Here is a 20,285-nt window from a genome sequence, read left to right on the forward strand (position 1 = left end):
CTGTGTTGACTGCTTCAATAGACAATCGTGAAGGAACAGGTCGCTCTCAGGAGCTCAGCCAACTGCAGCGTGGTTCTGTGATAGGATGCTACCTGGGCACGTTCAGTCCTGACATTTCCTCGCTCCTAAATATTCCCCAGTGAACTGCTAGTGGTAATATAACGGAGTGGAACAACAGCACCTCAGCCATGAAGCCACAGGCCATGTGAGCTGACACAAACTTTCTGCAATCAATCGCTACAGATGTCCAAACTTCAGCTGTCAGAAACGCGTCGAGAGCTTCATGGAACAGGTTCTCAAGGCAGCGCACCAAGAGCAATGCACTGCGTCAGGTGCTGTGGTGAGACACGCCGCTGCCACACTTTTCAGGGAGATCAACACCTTTGGGCTGAATAGGGGCTGGGACTGAGAGCCAGGCCGTCTGGTCCCACATCAGTGTCTGACCTCACAAATGGAAGAATGGTCAAAACTTGCCACAAACACACACTAGAGCATGGTAGGCAGCCTTCCCAGAAGAGCTGGGGCTGTTGTAGCTACAAAGGGTGGACAAACGTCACTTTGAACCCTTTGGATTACAACTGGGAAGTCACTTAAGTCCATATGTGAGTCAAAGCAGGTGAGCAAATACTTTGCTGAGTGTAGGGTATCAGCTCAACGTCTGTTGCTGAACTTTGCACACATACACACATGTGAACTGTTAGTTACTGCAGAGGTCTCTGTTATGGTGGAAACAGCTTGATACCTGTAGTTAGTAGCGGTCAGGACTTTAAATGAAGCAGCAGCTCCCTCCCTTGGTCCTGAGCTGTACAGCAGCAGTAGCTACGCTCCTAGTGGCTAGCTAGGAGCGTAGCTACTGCTGCTGTGAATCCCGCCTGTCCTCATGATCCCATCTGATCACAAGCTGGCCCGTAATTTTAGCTTCTGACAGCAGACTGCCAGCAGGTTCCCTTTCAGCGTTGATGGCGGCTGAAAGAAGCTCGTTGAGCAAATGGTGAGGCTTACTTTCTGTGGTTTCTTAGCAAATTAAATCAGGTAGCAGCTAGCCGCGATAAATATTCAAGCAAGAACAACGCAAAAACCTCAAGGAAGCAAGATAAGTGTTTTCAAATTCAACTAAAATGCGACTGGAACAGCTATTGCAGTCTCAGAATGAACCCCTTCATAAAAAACATCTTCAGAATTTTAAATGACACCCTGTGTGACCCGATGCACCAGATCCTAGCAGCAGGCCAGAGGAATCTGACCCCATTCCTCAAGAGCAAACGTCTCTAATGGATCTCCTTCCTGGGTTTGTGGGCAACAGCTGTCCTTTTAAACTCCCACCACAGGTTTTCAGTGCCGTCCAGGTCACCAGTGTCTTCCAGGACCTGTTCTGAAATGCAGCCTGGTTGGACTTTGAGATATGTTTACGATCATTGTTCTGTTTTCAAGATCCAGTTTCAGCTTCCTCACAGACAGCAGCATTGTTTTTTTCTCCCCCACAACTTCCTGATACCTGGTTGACTCCATCTAGCCTTCCTCATGCTGCAGGTTTCCAGTACCAGAGGAGACCAAGCAGCCCCAGAGCACCCTGAGCCACCACCATGCTTCCCTGTAAGCATACTGATCTTTTCAGCTTGGGTGTAGCTGAGCCTGCTCCAATCAAACAGCTGTTCCATAGTCCTAAATCTTCCACTTGTTTTGGCTTTAATTTAATGCTTTAATTTAATCATTTTAATGCCATCAACAAGTAAGCATGAGATTGATTATTTATATTTATATATACATATATATTTCTATATATTTTAATTAAACTTGACAGTCAAAAAGGGACCTCAGTTAAGTAATTTTATCATGTAAGGAACAAAGCAAAGATAAAACCTAAACCATGGAAACACTACTCTAAGCCTTCATTCATCATGGCTGGATTAGTGTAATTCTCTTTATTTCTGAATCAGTCAGTCCTCACTCAGATGTCTGCAGCTGGTTCAAACGCTGTTGCACACCTTTAAATGGAAAAACATAAAAAGATCACATTAGCCCATCCTGGCCTGCCTTCACTGGTAGCCTGTTTATCTTAGAGTTCACTTTGTTTTTAAGGTTTTAAACAGCTTTGCCCACCTTAATTAAATGAGCTTCTCCTTCACCTTTACACCCCTGCTGACCAGCTGACTTCACCACTGCCTGTCCGACTTCATGTGAGATCGTGAAGCATTGACACCCATTGTGCAAAGCTTAATTTTCTTTACAAACACGCCAAAATCCTTCGTCATCTTTACCGTCGACAGGCTGCAGCCACGTCCCTAATTCCTCGTTATCCATCCACTTTTGTTGAAATTTGCATTTCCCCATTCTCTAGCTCTTTCTCCGCCTCGTGCTTCTTGAACATACGGCTTTACGATCAACCGGAAGCAGTTCAGCGTGTTTGGTTCCGCGCAAACACGTGGGATCAGTTATCTGATTTAATATATCTAACGAAACTGTTTTTATGAACGGATTTTTTCAGAAAAAATAATCACATTTAATTACTTTTAATGCCAATTAAGGCCTTAATTTAAAAAAAAATGATTTAATGACTTAATGTTTTTTAATGACCCGCGGAAACCCTGGACAGTATCACAGAACTAACATAATGCCGGTTTGCTTAAATAATAAATGAAAATTAAAATGCTGGACCGAGCCTGACCCTCTGAAATTCCTCGCAGTAATCGAGACGTGATCGAAGACCAACCGTTAATTAAATAAAACGATCTGCAGCAACTTTAAGAGCCTCACATGAGAATATTTACTCACGTCAGTCAACTCTGCGTCACATCTGAGCTTCGGCAGGTTTAGCGTCCGTTTCAGTGAACACCAACGGTCATACGGTATTCACAGCCACATTACAGTCTCTTCCCTCTTGGAACAATTTTTTTTAACTGGTTCTTGGATCATTCTTCATTGTTTCGCTTGTAGATGCTAATAGCCATTAACCGCTTCATTGTTTTATCCCCTGCTGCACATGTGCAGCATTGTAATTCCTCTGTTATTAAAAATAAACACGAAAGGCTTTATTTATTAACAAACTGAGCAAAAACACAGCATAAAACACCAAACTAACTAACATTCAGGACATGATAATCTTTCATAAAATTTTATGTGGAACCAGAGTGAGCTACTGACGTATAATTTTAAAAAAAGTCAAATAACATGGCTACGTTAACTTTAAACTCACAAGCTCTGATGCCAACCTTCATCTCTAAGAGCTTTAGGCTTCTCCATCTTTTTGGCCCCTTTTCCTCGTTTCTTCAAAGCCATGGTCCCTTCTCTGAACTCCTGAATAACTTTCACACTTCACTAGCAGAATGTAGTGTAACATTTGGATAAAATCTGTGCAATATTAGCTCTATTCCCCCCAATTTAAGACATTTTGTAATGAGTTTTTTTATGGAAACGGCGGAACATTTTTTTATTTTCCTGATAAAGCTAATGAGTGTCAGCAAACGCACCAAAGAACCCTGATCTACTCCCAGCCTGTGCGCCGACATCCGGTTCTCCCCAAACACACCCAATCCATACCAACGACTCGCTGACAGCAACAGCAGCAACAGGAGCTCTGAGCATGTTAAGACGCTGATCTTTGAGTGTTTCTGTAGACTATAGCCTCAGGTTTGGCTTTTATTTACGCTTCAATCTTCTGTCTAGTAACTCACAGCTTTTGAATTTAAATTAAAGTTAGATGAACCTTTACTCCAGATACATAAACAGCCATTCAGTCGGTACATTATTAGGAACACATATTTATCTCTCCCACAGAAATGTTATGAAGTTGAATTTCAGTCCCCGTATCAACAAATGGTTCTGAATGAAGGTATGAAACTGGGTCGTAGCAACATGTCAACCATCATGACAGTTCACCAGAATTTTCTAACTGGCTTGATTAACAACCTGAGTGAGATTTAAAAAGATAGAACAAGGCTTTAAACAATCAGCAGCATGAGAGCACGAGCAACCAGAACCAAGCTCAACTCAACTCAACAGCCTGCAGATCACACAAGCAGGCAAAAAGAGGGCAGAGTTTTCTGCTCATCTCTCCCAGCTGTTCTAGGAACCCGTCCCGTCCCATTCAGCTCTCAGGCAAACTGTGATCACTCGTCTCGCTCTGCCGGGTCAACAAGCTGCGACTGACACGAAGGCTGGGATTGTTCAACAGGCGCCAACCTAAGAAATTAAGCTCACCATGCCACTGCGCCACAGAACACCAAGTCACAGATAGAAAAGTAGCTGAAGTTCACTTGCAGCGAGAGAACCGGGCACAGGCGTGCATTCAATCCATGGTTTGATAAATACCTTGTAGTACCGTGCAGAAATCTGCCTGACAAACAAACCCTTCCACAGTGATGCGGGAGATGTAGCTCAGCAGCAGCCGTGTCTGTGCTGAAGCCAGCCTGTGTGGCCGTGAGTCACCGGGTCGGTGCCTGCCTCTGAATTAGGCCCCCGCTTGTTCATCGTGGTCGAGGTAATCCCCCGCTCCCTGGCTGCTGCTCGACATGCTGGACTATAAATACACTCTGCCATCATGTGTAGAGAGGGAGAGAGCGTGAGGAGGGAGGGAGTTGGGCCTTCCTGCAGCGTCATCAAGCGCTGTCTGAGCACGGGCGAGATAAAAGGGGGGGGGGTTGAAACGGGCGGAGGCACGAGTGCAGCTGCATGTGACGGCACTTCCCCTTCTCCCCCTACATGCATGATCAGAGAAACCGTCTCCTCCGACAGGAGCAGCATCCACCAACCAACAGAGAGCAGAAACCACCAGCTTTTGCATGAATTTCACTACAACCGTTTAGGAGGGAGCGCAGCTCCGATTGCTGTTAACACTTTTCCCTCCAAAGCAATACAGCAAATGCAAAGTGGGATGCTGCTACCCCCAAAGAAAAACAGCCAGACATAGCCCTGGCTTTGGTACCAGAATGCCAGCTGCCCAGATGTCCTCAGAAGGTGTGTATGAGCCGCTTGGCCCCAGCTGGACATGAACGCCAACAGCTTCTGCACAGCCATGTCTGCAGGGATTCAATGGAACCTCCTTACCACGGCTGCAAGCTGATGGGGGTGTACTTTTATTGATGCCCCTGAGCTAGACAGCGCAGAACTGTTGATCCCACCGAGCAGAGCAAAAGGAGCAACATGTTAGATAGTGCTTGCATGCATGAACCATGACGGTCCTTTCCTCTAGTCATATTTCAGGGAAAATTCATGACAAAGAGTATTCTAAGAGCCTTCTGTTTCGATTACAGCTGCACATCTCCGTTTTGCATAATAGCTCATCTGAACATCCATTTTTAAGTCAGATTTGCTTGTTGATTCATGTCTGGACTTTAACTAGGCCAGTCCAGCTCTGGTTGTACGTTGTCCTACTGGAAAGCGAACCTCAGACCCAGTCCTTCCTTCCACGCCACAGTTCTGCACCACCTTCTGTTGGTCTGATCCACAAAAATATTTTATAAGTTAATTCTTTTCTTTCCCCCTCCACTTGACTCCATCATGAATTTAGGATTCTAGAGACAACACAACACTGAAAGATCCACGGTACTCCAAAGCAAGTGAGAATGTGTACTGCTGCCACCTTATGGAAGGAGTAGCGCATTACAACAAGGTGCCACCCTCCTTGTGGAAAACGCTGGCGGTCATTGCTACATTTAGTTAGCAGCAACATGTCAACGGCAAACGGCGCCAACAAAATAGGTACAGGACGCAACAGACTTAACAAAGCTGTCTTTAATGAATTTATTGTTAATGGAAATTAGCCACTAAACAATGGTGCACTCTCTGGCAGATAAGATAACTGGAATCTGTCAGACAGATAAGATTTAAACCAGCCTAATGCTTTTCCCTAAAACCCTGCAGTATGCTCAAGTCTTTCTAGGAGAATATTGTGATCAACTGTATCAAATGCAGCACTGAGATCTAACAGGACAAGTACAGACACAAGTCCATTCTCTGAGGCCTTGAGAATATCATTAGTGACCTTCACCAGAGCTGCTTCAGTGATATGATGAGCTCTGAAGCCTGACTGAAACTCTTCAAATAGGTCATTACTTAGTAAGTGTTCACATAGTTGATTAGCAACTACTTTCTCAAGAATTTTAGATTGGAAAATAAGATTAGATAAAAGGTCTGTAATTTATTAAGTCATATTGATCAAGGGATGGTTTCTTAAGTAAAGATTAAGCATGTCTAAAATGGGGACATTAATCAAGGGGAACACCTCCTTAAATAACTTGGTTGGGATTGGGTCTCACATACAAGTTGAAGGTTTGGAATAAACTACAATTTTAGATAACTTAGAAAGGTCTAGTGCGTCTAAACAGTTCAAACACCGATCAGGCTCTAAAGATTCCTCCAGCGCTGCCTCACTTACTGACGACAAGGTAATCATGTTTGGGAGGATGCCAATGATTTTATTTTCAATGGAATACATTTTTTTATGAAGAATCACAAATAAGTCATTACTGCTGAGAGCTAAGGGAATGGAAGGATCAACTAGGGCTGGGCGACAATACAATAACGACATATCGATCGATAGACGTATATCGATGATAGAAAATATGGGTCAATAAAAAGTTCAATAGAACAAAAGTTTTCCCTCCTTATGCATTTTAGCCATGTAGGTTAATATAACAGTCATTACATCCTTCCAACCAATCACAATGCAGACCAAGGAACGTGCCGTCACCAAGCTCCGCCCCGTTCGAAGAGTTCAGAGAGCACGCATTCTTTTTCTCTTTTTAAAAACTTGTAGTTTTGGTTAAAAGTTGGTTGAATAAAAAGGTTGAGTTTGAATTCAGTGTTTTTGTGTTTTGTATTTAAAAACAGGTCACCAAGCAACTGCATGAAATGACCAGGGCTACACTTAAAATGTATGTTTCGAATTTGCTGATAATTATCAATATGCTTTTTTTCTATGTCATTCAGCCCTAGGATCAACAGAGTTATGACTCTGGGTAAGTTTGGCAACTGCACTAAAGAGAAACCTTGGATTATTTTTATTCTCTATTAATAAATGAAAATTATGCTGCTCTAATTTTGCAAAGGATCTTTTTATACAACAGTAGACTGTTTTTCCAGATTAGGTAGGATTCCTCTAAATGTGTAGAGCGCCATTTTCTCTCCAATTTCCTAACATTGTTCTTCAAAGAACACAGCTCTAAATTAAACCATGGAGCCAGCTTTCTGTGAATAATCACCTACTTTTACAAGGGGGCTACATTGTCTAATGCAAAGCGCAACAAGGAAGTGACACCGACAACAAAGTTGTCAATTTATGAATGGGAATAAACAACATTGTTTCCATCTGTGGGGCATTTCTGTGATACTGAGGAAATTAAAAGGGGGACAGACTCTTTAAAGCTTGATACAGCATTACCTGATAAAGATCTACTATAATGAAACCTTCTTTTGGGGGTGGAGAACTCAGTTAGATTGAACTCAAAGGTTATTAAAAAATGATCAGACAGGACAGGGTTGTGAGAGAATACTGTTAATTCTTCACAATCAATGCCATATGTCAGCACAAGGTCCAAAGTATGAAGGCAAGAGTGTGTCCGTTTATGCACATTTTGAGCAAAACCAATTGAATCTAGGATAGTTTTAAAGGCTACATTAAGGTTTACATTCAGTGTCAACATGAAGGTTAAAATCCCCCACTATAATAACCTTGTCAGTGTTTAACACTAAATCAGATAAGAAGTCTGAGAACTGAGAAACAGCCTGATGGACAACACAAAACAACAAACAGAAGAGGTTTTGTTGCTTTGCAGTTTGGATGAGGGAAAATAAGGGTTAAATGTTCAAAACAATTGTAGTTATTAATTACTTGCGACTGATCAAGCTGCTGAGTTCACATTTGCTGTTCCACGTTACAAATCAAGTGCAGTATATGTATCAAAGGTCCTTAAAGAAATGCCTGTTCTTTTTTAAGTCCTGAACAATCTATCTCTCTGTATCCAAGCTCAACCAAAAGCAAAAAGATGTCAACATTCTCAAAGAATAAACTGTACTGCCAACGGTAACAACGTAGCTCATCAGCTAAAGAGACGGGACCTTTGTATTGACCGAGGAACAGTGTTCAGAGCAAACCCTGATCGCACCATGAAGCCACACGGAGTAACAATACGGTACCGCGCACGTGACGTCACCGTCTCAAGAGCAACGCCCCTTTTGCCGCTTAGGTAGGGCATACAGGAGAGAAAGCACGGATAACCCAGCTATTACAAGCGCAACAGAAACAGCGATATGACCGACTTTACAGCCGTTAAACTTTCCCAAGACGATGTCCCAGGCACACGGATTACTGGTCGAACTGTGGAAGAACACACCAACCTTCAGCTCAAACGATGGCTTGAGGTTCGAGGGCTTAAAAAGACTGGAAAACTGGCCGAGCTGATGAACGGTAAGCTTTGTTTTTTTTTCCTGCGCGGCGATCATGGCAGCGTCGGCCGTTTTTTTTTTTTGTTGTTGTTTGCAATCACCGTCCAGGAATGGGTATATGTTTAATGTTTGTCTCATTTGAAATGTTTTTGAGTAAGCTATCCTGGTAGCAGGCTATCATGTTAGCGCCTGCTACCATGATAGCCTATATGCTGTCATGGTAGCAGGCGCTACTTTATTAACATGTCGGCCACCAAAATACTCTTACCTTGACTTGATGTCGCTGGAATTGGGTCAGGATGTTCTTCGGTTGGGCCCTTTCCTCCGACAAAATGCTTGCTACATATGTACTTGAATTTGGTAACTTTTTCCGGGTTGAACTGTTGTGTAGGCCGACCGCCCCGGTCCCAGCGCACACATTTCTCCTTGGCAGTCTTGAAGAAAACATCCTTCATATGCGGCCGATCAGCGTAACTCGAGTCGCTGTTGCACGTTCCATAGCAACAATGTTTAAAAACCATGGTCTTAGATTTGGAAAAAGCTGTCGTTTTAACGAGTAAAACCTAGGCTAACGCATGTCTCTTTTACAGCAAAACAACGGCGGCTTTCCGGAGTTTGCCCCACTGCGTACCACGTGATGTGACGTCATCGTGACGTTGTGTTTCTAAAAATAGCTCGCGCGCGGTACCCCATTGGCCAATCCTTCCAACACCAGCTTTACCATATGCAGCCCAGCCAATCAGAAGCATAACATGTGAAATATGGAGCAGATTAGAGCTGTGAAAAATAGTTCAGCAGAAACTCGACGAACTGTACCGAAAAAGTCACAAGTTTGGGTGGGAGCATGACAACTAAAGACCAAAACTTGTGATGCACTGATCAGCCAGAGATCAGCTCAGACTGATTGTCGGCAGGTCAAAATTCTCCATTTTAATTAAAAGGTGTCTCAACGGACCTCTCCCTACACACACACACACACACACACACACACACACACACACACACACACACACACACACACACACACACACACACACACACCTTAAAAGGAACAATAAGCAACATTTCAATAATTTAGACAGAAACACCTAAAAAATAATGATGTGAAGAACTAAAGGTAAGATTTCAGATGGACTATTGTATGACGTCACACCACAGCTCTTTGTGTTGTTCTCCAGTCTCTTGCTTACATAGCTGGGCCGGACCATGCGAATGTGCATGTGAACAGCTGCCACTCGGGGCTTAGCCCCTCCCTACCTTCAAATGCCACCGTCAGAGCAGTGGAACGATGGAGCAACATGCTTCCCACAGACAATCGTTCTAATTTTCCCGTTGCTTTATGGGAGCAACATTGGGGAGAAACTCCCATCCTCCTCTGCAGAGCGGAGATTCCGACTGGGTTTGGAGAACAGCCAGCTGGATTGAAGCTAAGTCTGCAGTCAGTCTTCTGCGCAACCAGACGCTGGAGTAAAGAATCCATCTATGCCAAAATCAGCCTTGTGATCTGAAATCGGCGCTGCAACAGGCTCAAAGACTAGAGAGCAGCTACGGCAGGGAAGCCGAGTACAGGTCCCCGATTTACCTACCGCTAGGACATGGAGCCGTTTCCCCATGGCCACATTCCAAGCTAGCCGCTGCTGAGATAACCAGCTTTTCCTTGTAGTAATTCAACGGCTTCTAACTAGATGCGCAAAGTGAACTGAACTGACACAGAGGCACCAACAGATTTGGCACAGTCGAGCAGGGAAAGTTAAATTGTTAATTTAGAATGATTAACTTAATGCGTTTTCACTGTGTTTTAAGACACGTGGAGCTAACAGACCTAGCTCCTGTTAGCATTTTGAAACCAAGCATTGCTGATGTGGATTGAGTGTGTTTTTACGGTTATAACCAACTTTATTTTCACAAGGGTGTTATACATTGATGGGATATTAATGTTTGTGTTTTCCGGTCCGCTGGTTATGACCAAAACAGAGTTTGAAGATTTTTTAAATTAACGGCGAATGTCCGCTAGCAAAAATGCTATTAGCTTCCCGGATAACACAAAGCGTAACTACGGGTCGTATCAAACATAGGGCTGGACAATATAGAAAAAAAGCTTATCGATAAAAAAAAAAATGCATATTGATCGATATCTATAATTATTGAAAATATTTAAAACCATATTTTATGTGCAGCTCTGCCTGGACATTTTATGATATTGCTAAATGATTTAACACAAACACAGAATTCCAATTAAATCTCTATTTAACCAACTTTTTTAACCATAACAGAATTTTTTTAAAGAAAAATTACTTAAGAGACCTGAGTTATGTTATTAAATACTGACAAAGAATAAACTAAAGTGACCAGTAAAATGACTAAAATAAATATACCAAACAAATAAATTAAATAGCCTATTTAGGTGGGAATAGTACACTAGTTACTCCTCAGGGTCCATTCTATTTCTAGTCAATTGAGAGGCTGACACAGGGCTGAGGTCTGAGGTTGTGGCGTGGGAACACACAGACTGCAGCTCATTTTGCACTGATTCCCTGCACTAGTTGCACAATTTAGGGAGCGCTGTTAGAGAAAAACTTGCGTCCCGAAACTTTATATCGCGGATCAAGAGTGGCGAGTAATTGTTTGAAACCAGGTTTTTCAACTGCAAACAAAAGCAGCATATCCATCACTATAAAGTATATTACTGCATGCGTGATGTCCTTATGCCGCTTGGACGCTTTGTCATTTTATCACAAAGAAGGGAGCCCAGTTTAGCTGCTATACCTGCTTTGTTTTGGAAGAACTTCCAGGAGATTCCTACAAAGACGCGGAGCGGCGTCAGGGCTGACACAGCTCGCGCTGCTGCGGGTGTGAGCGGCTTATGTGATGAAACAAGTTGGTTGCGTTACCAGACTTTGTTTTTACCGGGAGGAATCCCAAGGCGTTCCCAGGCCAGCGGGGAGACATAGTCCCTCCAGCGTGTCCTGGGTCTTCCCCTGTGCCTCCTCCCGGTGGGACGTGCCCGGAACACCTCACCAGGGAGGCGTCCAGGAGGCATCCTGACCAGATGCCCGAGCCACCTCAACTGGCTCCTCTCGATGTGGAGGAGCAGCGGCTCTACTCTTGAGTCCTCCCCGGATGACTGAGCTCCTCACCCTATCTCTAAGGGAGAGCCCAGACACACTACGGAGAAAACTCATTTCAGCCGCCTGTATCCGGGATCTTGTTCTTTCGGTCACGACCCAAAGCTCGTGACCATAGATGAGGGTAGGAACGTAGATCGACCGGTAAATCGAGAGCTTCTCCTTTTGGCTCAGCTCTCTCTTCACCACAACGGATCGGTACAGCGCCCGCTTCACAGCAGACGCTGCACCAATCCGCCTGTTGATCTCCCGCTCCATCTTCCCCTCATTCGTGAACAAGACCCCAAGATACTTGAACTCCTCCACTAGGGGCAGTACATACTCCCCAACCCGGAGGAGGCACTCTACCCTTTTCCGGTTCAAGACCATGGTCTCGGATTTGGAGGCACTGATTTTCATCCCGGCCGCTTCACACTCGGCTGCGAACAGCTCCAGTGAGAGCTGTAGATCACGCCCTGATGAAGCCAATAGGACCACATCATCCGCGAATAGCAGAGACGCAATCCTAAGGCCACCAAAACGGATCCCCTCAACACCTTGGCTGCGCCTAGAAATTCTGTCCATAAAAGTTATGAACAGAATCGGTGACAAAGGGCAACCTTGGCGGAGTCCAACTCTCACCAGAAACGAGTCCGACTTACTGCTGGCAATGCGGACCAGACTCTGACACCGGTCGTACAGAGACCTGACAGCCCTTATTAAAGGGTCCGGTACTCCATACTCCCGGAGTACCCCCCACAGCCCTTGAGCTGATATTCACCAGACAATACCTAACAGAGTTATTTATTAAACATTAAAACTTAAAGCAGTGTGTAATAGCACAACTCCGGTCATCAGAAAGAGCATTAGATTGGTCCTGGACAGTTTTAGAAAGAGTCCAGCTCTTGCTAAAAACTACAAAGCAGCAGAGAACCAAGTTAGTCAACCCTACAGAGTAGTAGGGTTTATCAGGATTAGGGTTATGCAACCTGCAAGACTTGCAACTACAGAAGTAATGATCTTAATAAATATGTTGGGTCAAGCCAAGTCAGAATACTGCTGCCAAAAATGAAAAAAAGAAAAAGTTATTAGTGGTCATATCTGTGCTGCCTTGCTGCATAAGGGGTTAATTTTCAGGTGTGGCGTTTCTACTCTGATCATAAATAAAGACTTGTTTGGTACAGACATCTAATGGGAGCACTGATCCCAGCGCAACATTTTGGAATTTTTACTATGTTCTGTACGGGACTAAACTAGTGTGCAAGTAACTGAATCGTTTTCTTACCCGTCCACTGACAACAGCTTTGTACAGAGTGGAAAGATTTAGAGTTTATAACCCAGATAAAGTTCTACTAAATGGAGAGGGCTACCTGCACAGAAGAAACACAGATATTACCCCTACAACAGACATTGGAAGTCTTCTAAACATAAGAAAGTGCTGTAGTCAGATTGTAGCTCTGCTGTCTGGCATTAGGCAGATCTGTCCATCTGCTTGTTAGCAAGGAAGCTGAGAGAAGAAGATTAGGCTATCAGTGGTGGCCCACGCTGCTAGGGGGCAGGTCAAATTACAGAAGGACCAGAAGCAAAAAACTCTCCAGAGCCTTCAGATGTAATCGGCGACGACAAGTTTGCTTTACTCTGGATGAGAGGAAGGAAACAGCATCAGGATGTACATCTCTGTCGAAAAGCAGTCACCAACGGAGCCTCTCTGCAGCCCCAGGATCAGTTAGGATGTGGCGTTGGAATAAAAAACGCAGCAAATGTAAACCAGATCAGAGGTTGCTTGTTCCAGATGTTTCAAATGAGTGGGGGAATCCACCAACAGACAAGACGCAGGGTGAAACCACAGTAGGCGCTGCGAAAATTCACACCCACTGAACACATACAACATTTTCTGTCGGGGCTGAAGTTCAGAGTTGGATTTTCTGTTTCTTTTTCCTCTGGAAACGGTAACACAATATAAAAAGATAAAAGTTAACAACCGACATCAGAATCAGGGTAATCCTCAGCCCACACTGATGATACCCCAACTAACAAGTACTTTAACACAATAATAGATGAGTGTGTTCATGTATGTTGCCATCTCCAGGTAAAAAGGCTCTGTGACTGTGCACAGCAACAGGACAATAATCTTCAGCCGATGAGAAACACATACACCATTAGCTTACGTCAGGGGGGCCAAACTTTTCAGTACATGGGCCAAAATTGTCAAGTCAAAGGAACTCGACTGTGAAAAAAATCACTGAGAATCATTTCTCAGCTTGTACAGGAATTTAGTCGTCTCCAAGCGTTTGATCCACACAGGACAAAACAACATACTTAAAGCTTCCTTTTTAATATTTATTACCCAGTTATTAGAAGTGACAGCACTAATCTGGACAGGGGGGTGGTGGCCTAGTGGTTAGTGCATTGCTCTTGTGTCGCAAAGGTTCTGGGTTCAACTCCCACATACTGACAGGGCGCCGCACAGTGGCAGCCCACTGCTCCCCAAGGGTGATGGGTTAAAAGCAGGGAACAAATTTCGTTGTATGTTGCAATGACAATAAAGACGATTAATTAATAATAATAATTTAAAAAAAATTTCTCACAGGCCACACTTTGGACATAGTCGGCTTAAGTCTTCTCGTGACTCCTTATGTGGGAAGAACATAAGGAACCAGGCGGGCCGTTAACAACTGGTGATAGTTCCCATCTTGTTGCTGTTTGTGTATCCGTTTCAGAAGGGGGAAGCAGGGTCAGCTGTGTGGGATTTGTTTGTGATGTAGCGAAGGGTAGTGGGGCATTTTTATTTTATCCAAGTGCAGTTTTGTTTCTGTTTTTGAAAGTTATACACATCTCCTTACCCCGTGTATACAATATTGGAAAATATCGGATATGGGTCATGAGAACAATATGGTTGGATATTAATAATCAACAAAAATTTTCATACGGGTGCATCCCTTGGTAACGTCATTTTAAAACTAATGTTTGAATGCATCAAGCTGCAAGACTGTTAAGAAGCCGACTGCAGGACAGGCATCAGAGCAGATAGCCTGACTAAATAACCAGCCAGCATCAACTTGTCATACTTGGATTATTCTATAAAGAGCAAAGCAGCAAAAAGGCATAATATTCTGTACAACAAGCGCTATAAACTACTGTCCAAATTTTATGTGTATTCATTCTTTAATTTTTGCATAGACTTATGTTTCAAGATGAAGAAAAAAAAATCCATAAATAAATAAATATATATACACACACACACACACACACACACATTTTAAACGCAATGGTCATTATTTTTAGACAACTTTCCTCTGACTGACCTTAATCTGGGATAAGATGGTCAAATACTGAAAATGCTTTCATTTGGAAGTCTTGTTATTTTCATTCTACAGATCATAAACTAGCACATGAAGGAATCTGGGAGGCATTTTTCCTCCCATACAATTGTGTACACATCAAAACAGATAAAGATCAGTATTAGCTTCTATTTCTTTACATATGTACTACAGAACCGTGCTAATTTCATTCTGGATTTTAATAGCATGATAATCTCATCTAGCAAAGAGTCTTACTGTCAAAAGAAGTATTGGAACAAAGCGGTTGATAACTTCTTGTCAGTGCCTAACATGATGCTAAGGCAACACTCCGCAAGAAGTTATGAAAACTTTCAAATCCAGAGAAGCAGACCCTCCGTTTTGATCCTTCAAAGGTCCAGCTACTTATTCGAGCTTCATCAGACTACAACCAACAGAGGAATTGAGCATTCGATGAGCTGTGGCTTCACTGAAAGTTCCTAGATGTCACTGACTCACAGCGCATGAGGGCAACCTGAGGTTAAACCAGCCGCATCAGGCACAACACTGCAGTCTGGAGGGAAAGGCGCCACGAACACCAGGGGCTTTTATTCTCTCACAGTTTACTGCGATGGTTGAATTTTTATTGTGCAAACTTGCTAATTATAACAAGCAACGGGGGGAGGGGGTACGACTTGATTCACGTCAGCGTGGAGAATGAAGCAATGCAGAACGTACAGAAAATATAGGTCAGATTATGGCACTTTGAAGTGGTGACAAAAGGAACAGAAGTTATAAAAATCAGAAAAACATGTCTGCGGTTTTTGGGCCTTGTACAGGATCACACTCAGCAACTGGTCGGTTATTTACCAAAGCTGCTAAAGCATCGGAAAATGTCGACTTGCCGATCAACAACATTCTCTAAAACTCACATCTGAACGCGTCTCGTTTAAAGCGTACGCCTGTTTCCCAAGTCTTACAGCAGGATCCAGGATCCCTCCTCTCTAAGAGTCCAAAGCACTTCAGCGCTGCCGGTGAGGCATTGTGGTGAGAGCAGGAAAGTGGAGAGGAACACCGGCTTATTACAGAGTTGCATTCAGATATCAAACAGACAGCAGCAGGAGCTCGGCACGCTGAACTGTTAGGTTGTGCTGCTCCTTAGTGGGAGGTGCTGACCGAAGATCGTCCGATTCATTCACAGCGGGGGAGATCTTGGGCAACAGATGGTCATTCCGGTGAAAAACAGAAAGTGGACGCCTCTACTTCAGCCTACTTACTCATAATTCAGCCATTTTTCCATTCATCACCTTAAAAATAAAAATAAAAAACACACACGCATTGCTGCTGCAAATGCAAACGCCTACAGACAGCGGTTCCAGGTGGGCATTCAACTGGATAATCAGGGTGAACTTGATGTTAGCAAACATCCACCCAGCTCAAGTGTCCTGGAGTGACACGCCGCGTCTGACCCGGCTGCAGTTGAAAACAAACACACTTCACCTGTGAGAGCGGCGGCAAGATTTCCCTCAACGCCGCTGCCGATAAGTGACACGTAGGAGAGCAGGAGGCTGAACCCAGACCAGTGCATCTGCACAAAGAGCAGCAAAGGGAGGCGAGGCTAGCGTCTCCGTTATCAGCGTCTGTTCATGTGAGACAAGTTAGGCTGGCCTGCCGCCTCTGATGTCCACACAGCACACTGCTGGAGACGAGCTACAACGGGGCAGTCGTGGCACACGGGTCATTTGGCGCCACCTTCCCTTCTTTGCAACGTGGGTGAAACTTCTGAAGAAAAACAAATCCTGACACACCTGTGGATCTCCAGAACAGAACGTCAAACCACTTATGTGCAAAACGGCGTGGGCCATCGCAAAGTAGCAACTCCTTCTGGAGCTTGTCACTTCATGACCAACAGCTCAGAGTATCGTGTTAGTGGTGGTGGCAGCGTCATGCTGTGGGGACGATTTGTTTCAGCCGAGACGGAGAAGAGCTGGTGGGAGGATAGATGGAGCTAATACTAGAAGATCGCCACCACTCGAGATTCACATTTCAGGAGGATAGCAACCTCCAGCCAGAGCTACAACAGATTGGCTTAGAAGGGCCCAGTCAAAGTCCAGACCTACATTTAACTGAGAATATGTAGCAGGGCAACGTGTTGCACTGGATTTTATTGTGGGGTGTGTGATATCAGACTTTTCAAATCTGTTTGCATTAAAATGTGTACATGCACCCTTTTCCTTTCCCTTCAATTATAAGCTGCTTTGTCCTAATCCATCACAAGAAAGCCCAATCAGATCCAAAGTTTGCAGTTTCCGCGTGGAACCTCATAAAAGAGTCAAACCTTTTAACCGCTGAAGGTTGTTCAGAATGCAGTAAGTGTCGGAAACATGCGCTTTGCATGCTGCTGCAGCGATGTCGGATGGGGTCTAACAGCAGCAACCGGCTCGACATGAGACAGAGCACAGTGCCTAAAATGCTAAAGTTCAGGGGGGGCATTGGAAAGAGAGGAGGGAAAACGTTATAACTGTTTGATTTCCTGATACCGTGCAGGGCTACTCATAAAAGCAGACAACAGGCTGATCTAGTGAGAAACAAACAAAATGGTACTTTTGAACTTCTAAATGCAGATTAAAAAAAGATTTCAAGACTCCCTTCATAAAAACCTTGAAAGCCCAATAATGTTTCTGTCCTGTGAACCCATGGAACCACCTCAGCCACGAATCCAATTACCTCCAACTAGCTACCACTTGTTGACAACACACAAATAAGAGGGGCCCCTCCTCACACAGCCAATTGCTGGTAAAATAAATATGAATGGCTACGCAGGTGCAATATCCGGCAGGGCAGGTGGCAGGGGGTTTGAACAATCCTTGCAACTGAACCACAAATGCCAGCTGCTCTGCATCCATTATAAACAGCTGACGGAACAGGAAGACAAGTCAGAGCATCCAGAGCTGCTCAACATACCATCCAGGAGGTTAGACCCAGACTATGAACACCAAATATATTCCAAACATGCTGTAAAACAGTGCCTAACATGGAACTCAAGCCATGAAGTACAGCTTTTGGCAGACGTCCCTACAACTGCTTGCTTGCTAGGAGAGGGCTTCTCCTGCTGCTTGCATCATTGCGCGTGTAAACACTCGGCACATGCTACCTGAGCCCGGGAGGAGAGCTGCTCCCGGTTCCTACTCACCGCAGGTAGTACTGTCTTAAAGCGAAGGCTGCGTTGGAGCAACTCCTCGGGAAGTTAAACTCTTCTCCAAGTTCAACCCATTGGTTTTTGTCAGAAACCTAAAAAAAATGACAGAGGAGCTGGTTAGAAGAGAGAGAGAAAAAGACACACGCAGACGGACATAAACAAAATAAAGGCAACTAAAAACAGCGGCGGTTACACTCAGAGCAGAGAATCCCGACAATATCGACATCGTTTATCAATAACTTTCTCAAACTTCGCGGAGTCAATTAAAACGAGGTAAACCAAAAGAAAAAGTTTTTAATGTTTTTTGTATTATTAGGTCAAAGTGGTATTTTTGTTTAGCAATTGTAAGAAGTTAAAATCTGGAGAATTTAAACCGCCTGAATCCATAAACGTTCCAGCTTAAGCTAGTTAGCCATGTTGCTAACAGGCTAACTTGACTTCTTTCCTCTAATGTTCGAAGTTAAAACAACTCGAGGCCAAACTGTCCAATGGGCTGCCTCGATGCGGCCCCGCGACGCGTCGGCTCGCGGTGGGTCTTCAGAGTAAAGGGTCGGCAGCGTTTGCTGTATCCCCCGACATGGGGCCCTCTGGCTGAGGCCTACAGTCTGAGCCCTGCCGTGAAGCCGAAGAAAGATGGCTATGGCGAGAAGCAGTATTCAGGCTTCCCCCCTCCTCCTCCCTCCACCGGGTGTGAACTGTGTGTAAAAGCCGGGAGCGACGCACGGTGCCTTCCCCCCTCCTCCCCAGGCCGGGCTCCGTGCCGATAATCGATGGCGAACGTGCCCGCTAATTTCGAGTCGCTCCAACTGCACTCTGACTCGGCGAGCGGTGGGACTCCTCGATTCAAACCACACAACAACACAAGCCACCACATTGCATAGAGATACATGGCAAACTAGCACAAGGCCAACATCGACCCACTAACGTCTTTCTGGGGGGGTGGGTGGGGGGGTTGTGTGGAGTGAGGGGGTTACACTTGTCCCGGGTTATCCGCGCGGAGTTCGGAAGCGGTCCGGCCAGCAGTCCAGTGGAGAAATAACACTTTAGGCTCCCACTCACCTTAGCGAATCCACCTAAAGAGACGACTCTGATATAGAGCGCATTCAGATCCAGCTCTTTCCCACCCACGATAGGAATCTTCCTGAACGGCGATCTGTTGGGATAACACAGCGAATAAATTGACAGATGCTTAAATAAGACTTCTGGGCAACTCACGCGTTGCTGCAATTTGAATTTAAAGTTGGATGTCTTGTGGATAAAGGCGCCCCAATCTCACCCTCTGCTTTGGTGAAATTGCCGCAGCTCGTCCAGGAAAGCCTGTCCTTTCCTTCGCTGATCTAGGAGATTTTTCCCCGTCGAATTTGCCATTGTTTTTGCACGCAAAAACGCTCGAACCCCACTTCAGTCGCTTCCTAAGACACCAAGGATCCCATACTCCGCCGGCGCTCAGTCATCCGCCGAGCCGAGTGTTTAAAAAGTTAAAGAAATAACTGGTAGCAAGGAGAGCGGCAGCTCGCTAATAAAGACTGATGCACACAGAGAGCAAACCCGATACAAGCTCGGACTAAGTTCCCTCGAGCAGTCCCAAACACGGCAGATTTACCGGTAGATTAGAAGCGCCATGGCTGAAGGTGCTGAATTAGTGCTTTTGGTCGCGGCTGTGTTGGTTTGGAGTGGTTTGACAGTGTGCTACGGACGCAGCTCCGAGGCTATCGCACACACTGTAGAGCGGCAGAGGACCCAGTTCTCAGACAAAAAGATGTGAAGGCCGCGGAGCCCGGCCTGCCACATAGCGCTCTGCGCGGCCACCGGTGGTACTGCAGCATCCAGCTTCAGCGACTGCTGGAACAATAGACACTGTTTTCTTTTTAAGGGGCCGTTTAACAATTCCTCTCTGCCGACGGAAAAACGGGTCAGAAGGTTCTTGGAAATTACCCGTGGGGGGATGGGGATGATACTAATTTAATAACTAAAGCTTCATCATCATTTGAATCGGAAGATGTATGGTGGTCACCTAGTATTTTAGATACTCCCACTTTAAACTTTAAACCAGCTTTAGAAAGTACTCAGACTCATAGTAGGGTAGCTGGAAAGGTCTTAAAAGTCTAAACATTGATTTAAAATCCTCAATGCAGTGCTTCATCGCTCTGCTTAATCTCCAGTCAGGGCCAGATTCCGGAGGATGTGGGCCCCTGAGCTAGAGCTCGTTTTGTTGCCCCACAAACTCATGGTTATTTTACAGAAAGAAATCATGGCTGATTGATAGATAAGTACCGGGGCTGTAATAATACAACCAGGTCTCAGACAACACACTCACAATAT

The 20,285-nt window shown here is 44.7% G+C and overlaps 1 protein-coding gene across 1 annotated transcript in view; it reads right to left on the reverse strand.

Moving 5' to 3' along the window:
• arid2 (AT rich interactive domain 2 (ARID, RFX-like)) overlaps window positions 1–19,721 on the reverse strand; it is a 46,950-nt gene extending 27,229 nt beyond the window's left edge. The window contains exons 1-3 of the mRNA XM_012851625.3: window positions 19,240–19,721; window positions 19,023–19,116; window positions 17,958–18,055 (exon numbers count right to left, since the gene is read on the reverse strand). Of these exons, the coding sequence (XP_012707079.2) occupies window positions 17,958–18,055; window positions 19,023–19,116; window positions 19,240–19,331 (284 nt within the window). The 5' untranslated portion in view covers window positions 19,332–19,721. The remainder of the gene's footprint in view (window positions 1–17,957; window positions 18,056–19,022; window positions 19,117–19,239) is intronic.
• Window positions 19,722–20,285: the final 564 nt, after the last annotated feature.

The sequence above is a fragment of the Fundulus heteroclitus genome, unplaced genomic scaffold (assembly GCF_011125445.2).
Source record: "Fundulus heteroclitus isolate FHET01 unplaced genomic scaffold, MU-UCD_Fhet_4.1 scaffold_50, whole genome shotgun sequence".
NCBI classification, from domain to species: domain Eukaryota; kingdom Metazoa; phylum Chordata; class Actinopteri; order Cyprinodontiformes; family Fundulidae; genus Fundulus; species Fundulus heteroclitus.